Raw genomic sequence first — 14,531 nt, forward strand, 5'->3', positions numbered from 1 at the left:
CCCTGTAATATGTTTTGTATTGTTTGTAGGTCTTATAGCAGCACCATCTTGAATTTAAACGCATTGTAGGGTGTGCCCCTCAAATATGTTTTTGTATAGCTGCAAGCCCTCTTCATGGCACACTGTGTATGCTTACAGTCCTAAACTCTACTGAATTTATGAGCGTCTCCACAGTGGGAGCACATGCATTCAATAGATAGATGAGGGGCAGGTGGGCCTTGAGGCAGCCCAATCCCCCTTAAGGGAACAGGAGCACACTGGACACCCAGCACGTAGCACAGTGGGCCTCTGCCCCCACCTATAACTGGCCTTCACAGCAAGGAGCACATGGAATGGCAAACGCATAAAAGACAAAAACAGAGCATTCCATAGCTCAACTCACCGACCAGTCTGCACACACACACATGTGCGTTTGAGCTTTAGGGTGCACACCCTAATGCAATAGGCTGCGCACAACAATGCTGATACATCTGCAAGAGCAACAACTGATTTACCTGCCAGATCACCAGATAAAAATAGAAGAAAGAAAATCTAAAAAAAAGAAAACAAATGCAGCCATCACATCTAAGCATTGTTAAAGAGGAGTTCCACCCAGGGGCTCCATTAAAAAAAAAAAAAAATTAAAAGTCAGCAGCTACAAATACTGCAGCTGCTGACTTTTAATTGGACACTCACCTGTCCCTGGGTCCAGCGACGCGGGGGATCGAAGCCCCGCTCGTCCCCCCCCTCCGCTCGTCGGCGCCGGCATTTCAACTGTGGGCGCCGGGCTGTGGCTTCACAGCCTGGCACCCACTGCGCATGCGCGAGCGGTGCCGTGCGCCGTGATTGGCCGCTCAATCACCTGGGACCTGTAATGGGTCCCAGATGATTGACAGGAGGGAGGGAGCAGAGCCGAGCCCTTCCTGTGCCTGGGGGGAAGTGATGTCACCAGCCCAGGCAAAGGAACAGGCAGACTACGAGGGACCACCTAGCAACAGGCATTTAGAGGTAAGTAAAAAAGAAAAAAATATTCAAATTTTTTTTGTTTTTTGTTTTACAATTTTTCAGGTATTTTTGTTTTTTTGAAGCTTTAAGCTGCAATATAATAAATGTTTGCTTTTGGGTTTAAAACTGCTTTTAGCTTTAACGTTCATATGATAATGTGTAATATTTAATAGTGTCTCTAATTTATATTTGCATCATACACCTTGTGTACAGAATTCCAATCTCTGTCCTGTCAAATTTTACAGGTTTTAATGACTATTAACCTTGATTTCTTTCAGCACCAGAAAACATACACCCACCACTGGTACAGGGAATCAATAGCACTTCCATGAGGATTGCTTGGTCAGCACCTGTAAAGCTTAATGGACCTTCACCATACTACCAGCTGGAAAGAACAGAGCCATCGTTGACCATAGAAGCTAACACGGATTATATCAAGGGGACTCACTTTCCAGGCCATGGTTACTACAAATTTCCAGCATCCACCCTGCCTGCAAATACATATTTCACAGGTAATGGTTTCATAGAGATTTCATTTATGTGTAATAAAATTGGAGGGGACCAATGCTCAAATGTTAAAGAACATTTCTTGTTTAATCCCCCCCTTCCTTCCCTGGTCCTGGCCACTATTTGTCTTTGCATTTTCTTTTTGGGAAACCTGTCAAAAATCTGGAAAATTCTAACTGCATATGAAATTAACAAATATATAAGTTGAGGCTGCGTTTGGTGAAAACCAGATATGACAGAAAAAAAAAACACATCCAGAGATACTGGCAGGTGAAGTTATACGAAGTTTTCTTTTCTTGTTAAATGGAACTAAACCCTCCTATTGTTTTCATCCAAGGAAGCTGCTATCTTGGCCTCTGTTTGTTCTTTACCTGCCATGGTGCTACACATGTGATCAGTTATGACACCAGCAATTTGATGGTTTGACAGTTTGGTAGAGAACACAGGGCTGTCAGGGCTCTTTCACACATGCGGACCATTCAGGTCCGCCTGTCAGTTTTTCAGGTGGACCTGAACGGACGCTCCATGTACCTCTATGGAGATACGGATGTCAGCTGTGACATGTCCGCTGACATCCAATCCGATCCGCTCTGCTAAATCCAGACGGATGGAAACCCTATTTTCCATCAGTCTGGCGGATGGGATGAAAACAGACAGGCGGATCCGTTTTCATCCAAACCCCCATAGAGGAGAGCGAGGCTCTGACAGGTCCGTCTTTGCACAGTGAGCGGAGATGGACCTGTCATCTGCCTGCTCAGCGGGGATCAACGAATTGATCGCTGCTGAGCAAGCAGTGTCCGTGAAAACGGACATGCAGGTGTGAAAGGACCCTTAAATTGATGGGTTTAGTTCCGCTTTAAATCAAAAATGACCTTGAGCCTTCTACCACCCCAACCTTCCACCTGGTTATCTAGGATACCCACTTCATCAAAGAACCAATCGGGAATCTTAGAAGGTAGGAGTGGGTGGAGTCAAGTCCAGCTTTTACAGGAAGGGTCGATATGTCATTTTTTTGACAATTTTTTCTTTAAATTAACCTCCAGTTATGCATTTTTTCATCATATGCTCACATCATATGATCACTTTGAATTTGAAATGCCCATGTTTAATATACATTGTTTATGTGATCAAAAAACTGTAAAAAGATTTAACTTTTAGCCTTAATGTTCTCAAAACAGATGCCAGCTGAAACCTGTACATACAAAAGTCCCCAAATGCAATGTGTATAGCTGATCTGCAGCTATAACTCATTTAGGTGTATAGATAATAGAAAAAGATGTAGATAGATGCGTGATCAGATGCAAAGATAGATAAAGAGATAGATACATACAAAAAAAAATTTAAAAGAAAAAACAAATTTCTTTATAAATTTAAGTCAAAAAATATAATACTACATGACTTTGGTAAAAAAAAAATCCCAATAAGTCAATATTAATTGGTTTGTGCGAAAGTTATAGCGTCTATATATATTTTTTATATATATATATATATATATATATATATATATACAGTGAATATATATTGAGTGATAGATAAATAGATATGCTCAGTATGAATTTGAAATGACCAGATTTAATAAGTATATCATATGATTAATAAAACTCTACCGCATGTAAAATGTTCTTAACACAGATACCAACTGAAGCCTATATGTGCATGTACTGAGAGAGACAGATAGATAGATAGATAGATAGATAGATAGATAGATAGATAGATAGATAGATAGATAGATAGATAGATAGATAGATAGATAGATAGATGGATAGATAGATAGATGGATGAAGATAGGTCAATAGATAGATATATACAGTAAATGTAGATAAATAGCTAGATATAGATGAATGATAGATAGATAGATAGATTTTTTTTAAATAGTTCTGACTTCTCAATCATTTTTTGTCCTGAAAGTTTTCCTCGCCCTGCTGCGAGTGTGGCAGTGCCGGTAATCGGATGAAATATGGTGCCTGGTGCACTCTTCATGCTTGGCTATGAATGATGTACATAATCAAGATTTATTATGTCTTTGAATCCTAATTGCCTGTTATGAATCACAGTTAATCACACAATCAATGTGTAGTTAATGCAAAGTTCATTTAAACATATGCATTTCCCTTATATTTCCAGCACTGACATAGAGGTGACACTCTGCCTTATTGTATGATTGTTTATTGTACAGTGTTCATGTCACCTCTATACCGCATTCTACCTGCGAGCATTTAAAATAAGCCAAATTATAAAAAAACACCTTTCAGAGATTGTTGAAAGTTATCCCTACATCCAGAGATACACTAAATTGCCAAAAGTATTGGGACACCTGCCTTTACATGCACATGAACTTTAATGGCATACCAGTCTTAGTCCATAGGGTTCAATATTGAGTTGGCCCACCCTTTGTAGCTATAACAGCTTCAACTCTTCTGGGAAGGATGTCTACAAGGTTTAGGAGTGTGTCTATGGAAATGTTTGACCATTCTTCCTGAAGCGCATTTGTGAGGTCAGGCACTGATGTTGGACGAGAAGGCCTGGCTCGCATACTCCGCTCTAATTCATCCCAAAGGTGTTCTATTAGATTGAGATCAGGACTCTGTGCAGGCCAGTCAAGCTCACTCCCAGAAGAATTAAAGCTGTTATAGCTGCATAGGGTGGGCCAACTCAATATTGAACCCTACAGATTAAGACTGAGATAACCATTAAAGTTCATGTGCGTGTAAAGGCAGGCGTTCCAATACTTTTGGCAATATAGTGTGTATGTATTGCACCCATCAGAGCCTGTTTTTAGACTGCTTGCACAGCCTTTCACTTCTACCAGTTACAGGTTTGCAGTCTGATACCTGCTGATATATGGGTTGTAGATTTACATAAGGAGTAGACAATATACACTATGCAAAGTGAATCCTGATTCACTTTGAATAGCCACTCGTGTGGAGGAAAAGAGGAACTACACTCTGCCATATACCCCCCCCCCCCCTTAACAAAAAATAAATCATTAACATTTGTCCTTGTCAAAAAAAAACACACTTACTAGATCATGGATCCCAGTCTTGTCGTGCTTGAAGCAAAAGTTCTCTCTTGGCTCATCTTCTTTTGCACCGCCATCTTTAATTGAGATCCAGCACATACTATACGTAGACACGCCACAGATGCCCATGCACATGTGCCAGTTTCTACGAGCATGCACAGACATCAGACATGCTGCGGGTCTCTTCCAGTTCTATGGTTGAGACTCTGTGACGTGTGCAAATACATGACATCTTGCAAACGGCTCCTGGTATGGCTTTTGCATGATCTGTCTGTGCATGTGTGCATGATCTTACATCATTTTGGCTTAGGCTGGAATTAGGCAGAAAAAAATAAATAAAACGTTTTTTAATAAATGGGCAAGAAGGAGGTAAATATAACTCTGCTTGTTAAATTTACATTTTCTGCTTCTTTACTTAAAAATTTTAACTCAGTGAGATGCTGTGGGATCAAATTGCCCATTAATTTTTGTTCGGAACTAAACTCTATGACCAAAACTATGATAACAACCCATCCAAATGATTGAGTCCTGGTGTTTTCAGTGAAGGGTTCATTTAATGCCACAGCGTACAAAGGCAGTAGACAATTTCATGCTTTAACCTTATGTGAACATTTTGGGGAAGACCCTTTTCTGTTCCAGCATTGCTGTGCCTATGTATTCAAAGCCAGCTCCATCAAAACATGGATGACGAGTTTGGTGTGGAGGAACCTAGCTGACCTGCACAGAGACCTGACCTCAACCCTAATGAACACCTTTAGGATAAATTGGGAATACCGATTGTGAGCTGGTCTTGTCATTGAGACCTGAAAAGCTCTTTTGCTTGAAGGGGCACAAATTCACCTCACAGACACTCCAAAATCCTATAGGCAGCCTTTCCAGAAAAATATAATAACCTTCCTCATCCCACACCATCATCTGGTTTATTCTCTGAAGCAAAGTGAAAAATCCCTGTGACAGCTCCAAGTCAGTCTGGTCAGTTAGAAATGGTTCCCTCCTCCACATAAGAACACATTGGCCCCAGACACATAGCTTGGCATAGTGGGGGATAAAGAGAAGGAGGAATCCATACTTGAAGTACCTGGATCTCCAACACTGGAATGTTGACAGGCACTTTTACATCTTCAAGTTCTGTGTAGGACCAGTGGTGGCTCTGGTCCTGCATTGTATGTAATAATGTTAGTGAGAGGTGTGAGGACATGACAGATCGGAGACTTCAGGTAACTGGTTGTCACAAGAACCAACTGGGGGAAGACAGTGGGAACCTGTGGTGCTAACTTGAGCCCCATTGTAATGTAAGAGAAATGTGTGTAAAATATGAAAAATATGCAAAAAAAAGCACTGGAGATTACAGAGAAGCCCATAGCAAAAGACAAAAGAAATAAGCACAGGGCTGGCATGACAGGGTAGCAGGGCAACCTGGACACAAGGGATTAACTCGTGTTTTGGGTAGGTTAGTTAAGTGGGGGCGGTCAAGGGGGTTTGTAGAAACTAGGAAGGGATGTACCATCTGCCTGGAGTTAGCATCTTCTCCCTGTGCCTGCATGGGTTTCCTCCGGGTACTCCAATTTCCTCCCACACTCTAAAGACATGCTGGTAAGTTAATTGGCTCCCGTCTAAATTTGCCCTAGTCAAGCGTGCCGGGACCCTTCAGGGTAGGGCCGCGCTATATCAAGATACCACTCAACTTAACTCAACTCATGTACCAAGTGTCCAGTGGTCAGTCAGAGGTAACTGGACGAAAAAGCAGCTTCTATATTGTGAGTAGCTGCTATGGCTGACATGACAGGATTCTTGGCCCAGTTGCATGCGGCTGCTGCCTCAAAGGGCATGGACTGGCTGCAACGGCAGATATTATCTCTATCTCAGGGAGACAGTGCTGCCTCTGGACCGAGTGGCCAGCGTGCTCGGAGGTCTCAGCCTCCAGAGCGCTTTTCACCCCCCGAGCTCAGAGCCACAGTGGGAGCCCCCCTCCAGCCTCACTGGTGCAGCTTTCCACTTCGCCAGCCAGTGCCAGCACTGGGAATAATCCCCGACGTAGGCAGAGCTCTTCTGGCAGGGACTGCGACATGGCTTCTCTCCCGGTTCCACCTGCATGACGCAGGAGACATGAGCATGCGGCCACCTCACCGGCGAGGCTCCTGTCAGGGAGGTGGCCCAGCATGGGAGAGATATCACTTTGGGCGCCGGCCGGTCAGTTAGAGCGGCCGGTGGCCCTCCTGTGCCTCCATCGGGACAGATCCTCGGATCAGGGATGGGGCCAGTCGCGCCCCCCCCCCGTACAGCTGTGGGAAGTGCTGGGAGAAGTGCCATGGGGAGGAATACCCAGAGTGCGGATGGCGCTGCTGGAGTGGGAGTGTTGCACAGCCTGGCAGATGGGATGAGCACTTCAAGATCCAGGGCTGGTGCTTCCTTCCGTGATGTCCTCTCGGTTGCTGGTCAGCTAGATGAGGCATTCACCAGGTCAGAGGGTGAGCTGTCCAGCTCAGTCAGGAGATGGTAAAGTGCCTGACCAATCTGCGGTGGTGGATTCGGGACATACGGCTATGGGATCCTCTCCTGTGCAGCCTGGTGAGTGCAATACTAACCCCCTTTCTACTTTGCAGGCAGTGTTGGATGGTTTGTTGGGGTGGGAGGTAGCAGGGGCCAGGGTGTTCCCCCTCCCCCACCAGTGTTGCTTTCTGCACCCACTCCTCATTCAGCGGACTGTGTGTCTGCTGCGTAGGGCGTGGGCTCGGATTTACAGCACCTTCTAGCGGGCTTGCACAGGCTGGTGCAACGCTTTGAGGTGAGTACAGTTCCTGCTTCCCTGATTTCCGGCTGGGTTACCGGCCAGATGGCCGCTGGGGTCTCCGAAGATGCTGCTGCCCCTGTTCCTGGGTCTGGTGTGGCCATGGGTTCAGGTACGGCAGTGGTGGTGATGTCGGGGGCTCAGACAGGGTCGATAGTTTCTGACAAGACGGATACAGCAAAGGAGTCAGGTAAGGTTTCTTGGCCAAGTGCGAGGTGTATGTCTGCTTTGAGGGCCCATTGGGGGCGCATCTCAAGCCGGAGGTGCGGGACAGGATATGGAAAGGTGAGTATGTTGAAATTTTCTCCCCTCTGTCGCTGGAGAAGTTTAACTTAGATCGGGTTAAACTGGATGAGTTAATAAAGGATGAGGAGGAAAAACGGCGGTATCGCCTGATTCCCCGCTCCTTTGTTAACTGGCTACAGGCGTTTGCTATATTAGCGAGCGTGATTGGAGAAAAACAACCCGAGAGCTGTTCAGCGGTCTACCTGGATGCCATTGGGGAGGCTCAGCGGGTTTATGGGGGTCAGGTGTGGCTCCGGTACGACGAACAATTTCATCAGCGGAAAGCTATCTGCCCCTTACTGCTCTGGGACCACAAGGACATCAGCTTATGGATGAATCTTATGTCGTCTGCAAGGGCCTCCACGTTGTTTTTTCCAGGCGGGGCCGGAAGTTCGGGACAGCCGGCCGCTAAACAACAGAGGTTTTGTTGGCAGTACAATGAGGGAGCATGCAGGTTTGGAAATGGTTGTCGTTTCAAACACGAGTGCTCTGGTTGTGGAGGCAGTCACACTCTGTCTCAATGCATCAAACAGGGAAAAGGGCGTCCTGACAATGCTTCAAGTAAAAGAGACAACTCCGGTGATGGTGGAAAGGATGCTTCCTTTCCTAAATAGGTACCCAGGCCGGGTGGCGGCCCGGCTTCTGAAGTTGGGCTTTACTGAGGGTTTTCGGATTCCATGTTCAATGGCGAGTATTCCTCCTGTTTCAAAAAATTTGCATTCTGCGCTGCTTCACCCTTTGGTGGTTTTGGAAAAACTACAGAAGGAAGTAGCACTGGGGCACATGTGCGGCCCCTTCCCTCTTCCCCCACTGGTGGATTTGGTGGTTTCTCCATTGGGGGTGGTCCCCAAAAAAGAGCCACAGAAATTTTGCTTAATACATCACCTTTATTTCCCTAAAGAGGACTTGGTTAATGAGGCGATTGACCCAGGCGCCTTCTCTGTGTCTTATACTTCTTTTGATGCCGGCATTTTTTGGGTACGGTATTACGGACGGGGCGCGCTCATGGCCAAAACTGACGTGGAGTCGGCTTTTCGGCTGTTGCCGCTCCATCCACACAGTTTTTATCTCCTGGAGTGCAGGGCCGGACTGGCCTACCGGGATACCGGGACAATCCCGGTAGGCTGCCTGCCCTGGAGTCGCTTTTATCTATGCTGTGGCTGCAGTGCTCTCCTCTCTCCTCCTCCCCCTCCTCCTGCCTACTTGTCACACAGCAGGAGACCGCTGTGTCATGGAGCTGAGTGTGAAAAGTTCAGCCACTCTGTGATAAAAGCCCGCCCTCCTCCTAGAGCAGCTCGCGTGATAGATGCAGTGTTCTGTCACAGCGCGGCCAAACTTTTTACAATCAGCTCCGTGACACAGCGGGAGATTCCTGCTGTGCGTAATGCACGCACTGACTGGTGAGGCTGCATTAAGGGCACAGTAAGGCTGCAATGATGGTGAGGGAGCCTGCAATGAGGGCACAGTAAGGCTCCAATGATGGTGAGGGAGGCTGCAATGTGGGCACAGTAAGGCTGCAATGAGGGCACAGTAAGGCTGCAATGTTGGTGAGGGAGGCTGCAATGAGGGCACAGTAAGGCGGCTATGATGGTGAAGCTGCAATGAGGGCCCGGTAAGGCGGCAATGATGGGCACAGTGAGGCTGCCATGATGGGCACGGTAAGGCTACATTGATGGACATGTGAGGCTGCAATGATGGGCACGGTGAGGCTGCAATGATGGGCATGGTGAGGCGAGAGTGATGGGCACAGTAAGGCAGCAATGATGGTGAGGCTGCAATGAGAGCACGTTGAGGCTGCAATGAGGGCACGGTAAGGCGGCAATGATGGGCATGGTGAGGCGGCAATATTGGGGACATTGAGGCTTCAGTGATGAGCACATTGAGGCTGCAATGATGGGCACAGTGAGGCTGCAATGATGGGCACAGTAAGGTTGCAATGATGGGCACAGTGAGACTGCGTTGACGGGCACAGTGAGGCTGCAATGATGGGCACAGTGAGGCTGCATTGACGGGCAAAGTAAGGCTGCATTGACAGGCACAGTGAGGCTGCATTTGATGGGCACTGGTGAGGCTGCATTGATCTCTTGTATCATGTCCGCAGTCTCTGACCATCTCTTGTATCATGTCCGCAGTCTCTGACCATCTCTTGTACCATGTCTGCTGTCTCTGACCATCTCCTGTATCATGTCTACATTCTCTTAACATCTTTAGTATAATGTTCTAAGTCTCTGACCATCTCCTGTACCATACCTGCAGCCTCTGACATCTTGACATCTCCTGTACTATGCCCGCAGCCTTTAACCATTTCTTGTATCATGTCCGCAACCTCTGACCATCTCTTGTCTTATATCATGTCTGCAGTCTCTGAGGGAGTCTGGAGAGGAGTCAAGAATGGGAGCACCGCTGGGATGGGGATCATGGGAGAAGTCAGATGTGTGTGGACTGTGAGAGGAGACTATAGGAAAACCAGAGCCACCAAGCTGGAGCCAACTGACTGATCCCTGCAAGGTGCACCTGAGAGGAGCTCAGTGACAGCGCCACCAGGCCAGTCTGAGGGTGGGGTCACTGATGTAAGGGGGAGTAAATACAATAATGTAAGGGTGTGATGCTATGGGTCTGGTATGAAATTATTTCCAGGGCTGGTTTTTATTCCCAGTCCGGCCCTGCTGGGGTGCCATTGGCTGGACGTTTTTATGTGGACCGATGTCACCCTATGGGCTGTTCGATCTCTTGCTCTCTGTTTGAGACCTTCAGTTCATTCATGGAATGGGTGGTGCGGGATATGTCTGGCATAAATTCCGGTATTCACTACCTTGACGATTTTTTTATGCGTAGGCCACCCCGTCCTCTGGGTTATGTGGTATCTTACAGGCTACTCTTCAACATATTGCGAAACCCTTTGGGATACCTACCGCTGGCACCAGACAAGACTGTCAGGACCTGTGGTTGAACTTAGTTTTTTGGGGATCGTCATTGATTCCCAGGCTATGGAATGCAGGTTGCCTGATGGAAAGCTGATCACTCTGCAGTCGGAGGTCCGCTTGGTATTAGGAAAGTGAAAGATTCAACTAAGGCAGTTGCAGTCCCTTTTGAGGAATTTGAATTTTGCATTGCATGTCGCCGATTGTCTGCTGCGATGGCGGGCGTCTCTTCTCCCACTCATTTTATTACACTTACACAGGACCACAGGGAGGATCTTCACGTTTGGCATGTTTTCATGAACTACTTTAATGGGTGTTCGCTTTGGATGGAAGGGCCATTAAGTAATTTTGATTTGGAATTTTATACCTGGTTTTCTCAAGAATCTGGTATTGCTGGAATTGTTTCCGGTTATTGACGCAGTGGAAGTCTGGGGTGATTTCTTTCATAATAGGAAGATCTGGCTCCATTGTGATTTTTGGGGTGGTTAAGGTCATTAACCACGTTTCGGCTTCATCAGCATCGGTTGTCCGCCTGCTGTGGCACTTGGTGTTGCGTTGTTTGGAGTTTAATGTCTTTATGTATGCTGTGCATATTCCGGGGACGACTAATGCAGTGGCTGATGCTTTGTCTTCAGTGGGACAGATTCCTGGAGTTGGCGCTGTGAGCGGAGCAACACGGATATCCATGTCCCCAGCAGCTGTGGCAAATTGCATTGGAGTCGCCGCAGGATTGATCCGGAATTCCATGAGCATGAGGACGTGGTCTGCATATGTAAAGGTTTGGCAGGAGTGGTTGGGGCTGTTGGAGCGGGTAGGTGCAGTTACTAGTGAGGGGACTGTTACGGTGTTGCTGTATTTTATTTGCCTGAATTATGAGAGGGGTGTGTCAGTTTCGGCGATAGATCGCAAGATAGCGGGTTTAGCTTTCTGGTTTAAGTTAACAGGGGGCTGGGATTTTATGAAAGTTTTTATGGTAAGGCAGACCTTGAAGGGGTATAGGAAGGGCACTAAGAAGTGGGACGGGGGGCACCCAGTCACTTTCTCTATTTTGCAGCAGTTGCTTCTGCAGGTAAGTTCAGTGTGTGATTCTAGTTACGAGGCCAGTTTGTTTAGTGCAGCATTCACATTGGCCTTCTATAGAGCTTTTAGGTTGAGTGAGTTGGTTAGCCTTTCTTGATCAGCTCAAGGGGGCCTTCTGGTAGGTGATGTTTGCTGTGGAAGTGCTTTGGTGGCTCTCTTTCTTCACCGGTCTAAAAAAGACAAGTTGGGGAGGGGTAAATTTGTAGATATATATAGGGTTCCCGGGGTATCCATTAGCCCTGTGGCTGCAGTTGAGGGGTATTTGGGCATTTGCCCAGCAGTTGGGGGATCCTTTTTGGTTCACCGGGATGGGTTGTTATTATCGGTGATTCAGTTTGGTTCAGTGTTTCGCTGATGTCTTGAGGCAGCTGGTTATGACCCCCTGGCTTATTCCTCTCATTCATTTCGCATTGGAGCTGCCACTGAGGCCGCCCTATGGGGACTGGAGACTTCAGTTTTAAAACGCATTAGGCGATGGGAATTGGATCGATTCAAGCTTTATATCCGCCCGCATTTGGTTTAGGTAAGTCGGGCTTGTCAGGTGCTGTTTTTTCTGTGACTTTTCTTCCTGTTTGTTTTATTTTATTCTCTATGTTGCCATATTTTCTTTTCAGATGATGCAGCTGGTCTGGTCTGGATCATGGGCCATTCTTTTTTTGGGGGGGCAAAACGGCAGCCAGTTAGGTGGCCATGGTCTGTTGGATCGGGGTCCCGGGTATGTTGTGGAGCAGGGGGTTGCCTGAGATACATAAATATGCCCACCTGGATAGGGCCCCAAACGTGTTGGTATTGCACATTGGGGGTAGCGATTTAGGAGTTCGGTCTATGCGGCATTTGGTTTGGGACATTAAATTTGATGTTCTTCGCATCCGCACAGATTTTCCCCATATTCTCATCGTGTGGTCTGACATCATCGGCCGTACTTCTTGGTGATGGGCTAGGTCAGTGGAGAAGGTCAACAAGGCCCGTATTAAGTTTAACAAGGAGGTGGGAAGATTTATCACACATAATGGTGGCTTTGTGGTCAGACACCGGGATTTGGAAGTTGACACTAGTCGGTATTTGAGGGGGATGGTATACATCTCAATGCTGTAGTCATTGATTTTTGGTTTCTAGGCCTGCAGGATAGAATCCAACGAGCTCTGCGTTTTTTGGGGCACCCACAGGTGTAAAGCTTTACACCTGTGTGCTGTGGTGGTTGGGATCTTTGGAGGCTGTCAAAAATTAATACTGATATGGCATTGTGGGGAACCATCTATGGTATGGGGTCCTCGGTAAGATGCCAGTTAACCGAGTTTTAACTAGGCATTTGGCATATGGACATCAGCATTGGAAGGTGGAAAGTTGGTATAGTCCTCGAGTCAGTGTGTTGCGACTGGGGACCTTGTGTGGTCATGCTGATACCAAAATCGATTTGGGGTCTTTTCAGTGCCTTCAAAGATCAGCAACATGGTTTAATAGATATATATGAGATTATGTGTTTTTTGTAAATAAAATGTTTATGGCTATTGTTAATAAATGGCCGGTACGGCCAGCTCTTACTCCAAAAGGGTGTCGTCTGGTTATTTAAGATGGGTACATCAAATATGGTAGCAGTAAGGGCAATGGTCAGTTTGCATATGTCTTACCATAGTCGTGTACTTTCAGCTGTAAATATAGGGTTCTATATATGGGGGCATTCAATGTATTTAATAATTTGTTCCTCTTTTGGTTGAACTCGGTGGACCTGTGTCATCTTTCAGCCTGACTATGTAACCTAGGCGATCACTTCCTGAATAATTTAATTAGAAATTGAAAAAACAAGGGTGAAATCATTTTTTGGAGTAGTAGAGAGAGCACTCTAATGTTAGCAAGGACAGAAAGAGAAAAAACAAGAGAGGTTCAATTCAGACCTTCCCCTCTTGGCCCAAAGATACAGTAAATGAAACTTGCTGGAGTTGGGCTTTAGGTTAGTATACACTAAAGTAAATGTGTAGCAACATTTTAAAATCTAGGAAAGCTCTTCAAAGTCTGGGGTATTCTCCTCCAGGCAAAATTCACTGAAAAAAATGTCCCCATTGGAAGATTTCCCTTCATTTTGTGTTTTGATGACTACTGTAACATTCTGTATTTTCCATCACTGGGATGGGACAATGGTCACTAGCACCAGGATAAGCGAAGAGAGTAGGTCTCCCCAGCACAGAAAAAGATAGCAATAGTGTTCTATTACCTATGCCAGGGATATGCAATTAGCGGACCTCCAGCTGTTGCAGAACTACAAGTCCCATGAGGCATAGCAAGACCCTGACAGCCACAAGCATGATACCCAGAGGCAGAGCATGATGGTACTTGTAGTTTTGCAACAGCTGGAGGTCCGCTAATTGCATATCCCTGACCTACGCTATACACATACAAAACAATAGCTGGAGATGTAAAGTATAATGCCAAGGGTGCACTTGGAGCTGTCACTCACCACATCCCATGTATATAGAGAATGCACATCAGTCCCTAAGGTTGGCAAAAAAGAATCTGTGATTTTGTTTAGGTTAATTGTCTCTCAGAAAATGTAAACAGAGAAGAAATTTTATATGAAATCCAAAGTTTATTGTACATCACTCAACCTAGTAACAGGTTGGTCAAGTTAAAAACATGGAAAGGAATAATTAAAAATGTTAATTGTATGGAAATTCAAGTGAACAGAACCCCTTAAGATGCTAACCCAGCCACAGCATACACATAAACATAGTTCACATTCATCTGGTCAGGGAAAGGCAATGGATTCGGCCATCCACATGTAAGACTAGCATATACATAATATATTACAGCAAAGTAGATATCATGACATGTAAAGGAGTTCCAATATCTCAACGAGTTTTGAACTGCTTCTTCAGGATAAGGGTGTTCTGAAGACAGTGAGATATACTGGGGTGATTAATCCATAGGAGTTACATGGAAGGCACTATGGAGT

At 46.0% G+C, this 14,531-nt stretch overlaps 1 protein-coding gene across 1 annotated transcript in view; it reads left to right on the top strand.

Annotated features, from left to right (window-relative positions):
- The window catches only part of USH2A (usherin), a 1,400,924-nt gene that overhangs the window by 471,904 nt on the left and 914,489 nt on the right, over positions 1–14,531 (top strand). The window contains exon 22 of the mRNA XM_073628975.1: positions 1,263–1,496. Coding sequence (XP_073485076.1) covers positions 1,263–1,496 — 234 coding nt within the window. The remainder of the gene's footprint in view (positions 1–1,262; positions 1,497–14,531) is intronic.

The sequence above is a fragment of the Aquarana catesbeiana genome, linkage group LG04 (assembly GCF_042186555.1).
Source record: "Aquarana catesbeiana isolate 2022-GZ linkage group LG04, ASM4218655v1, whole genome shotgun sequence".
Classification (NCBI taxonomy): Eukaryota; Metazoa; Chordata; class Amphibia; order Anura; family Ranidae; genus Aquarana; species Aquarana catesbeiana.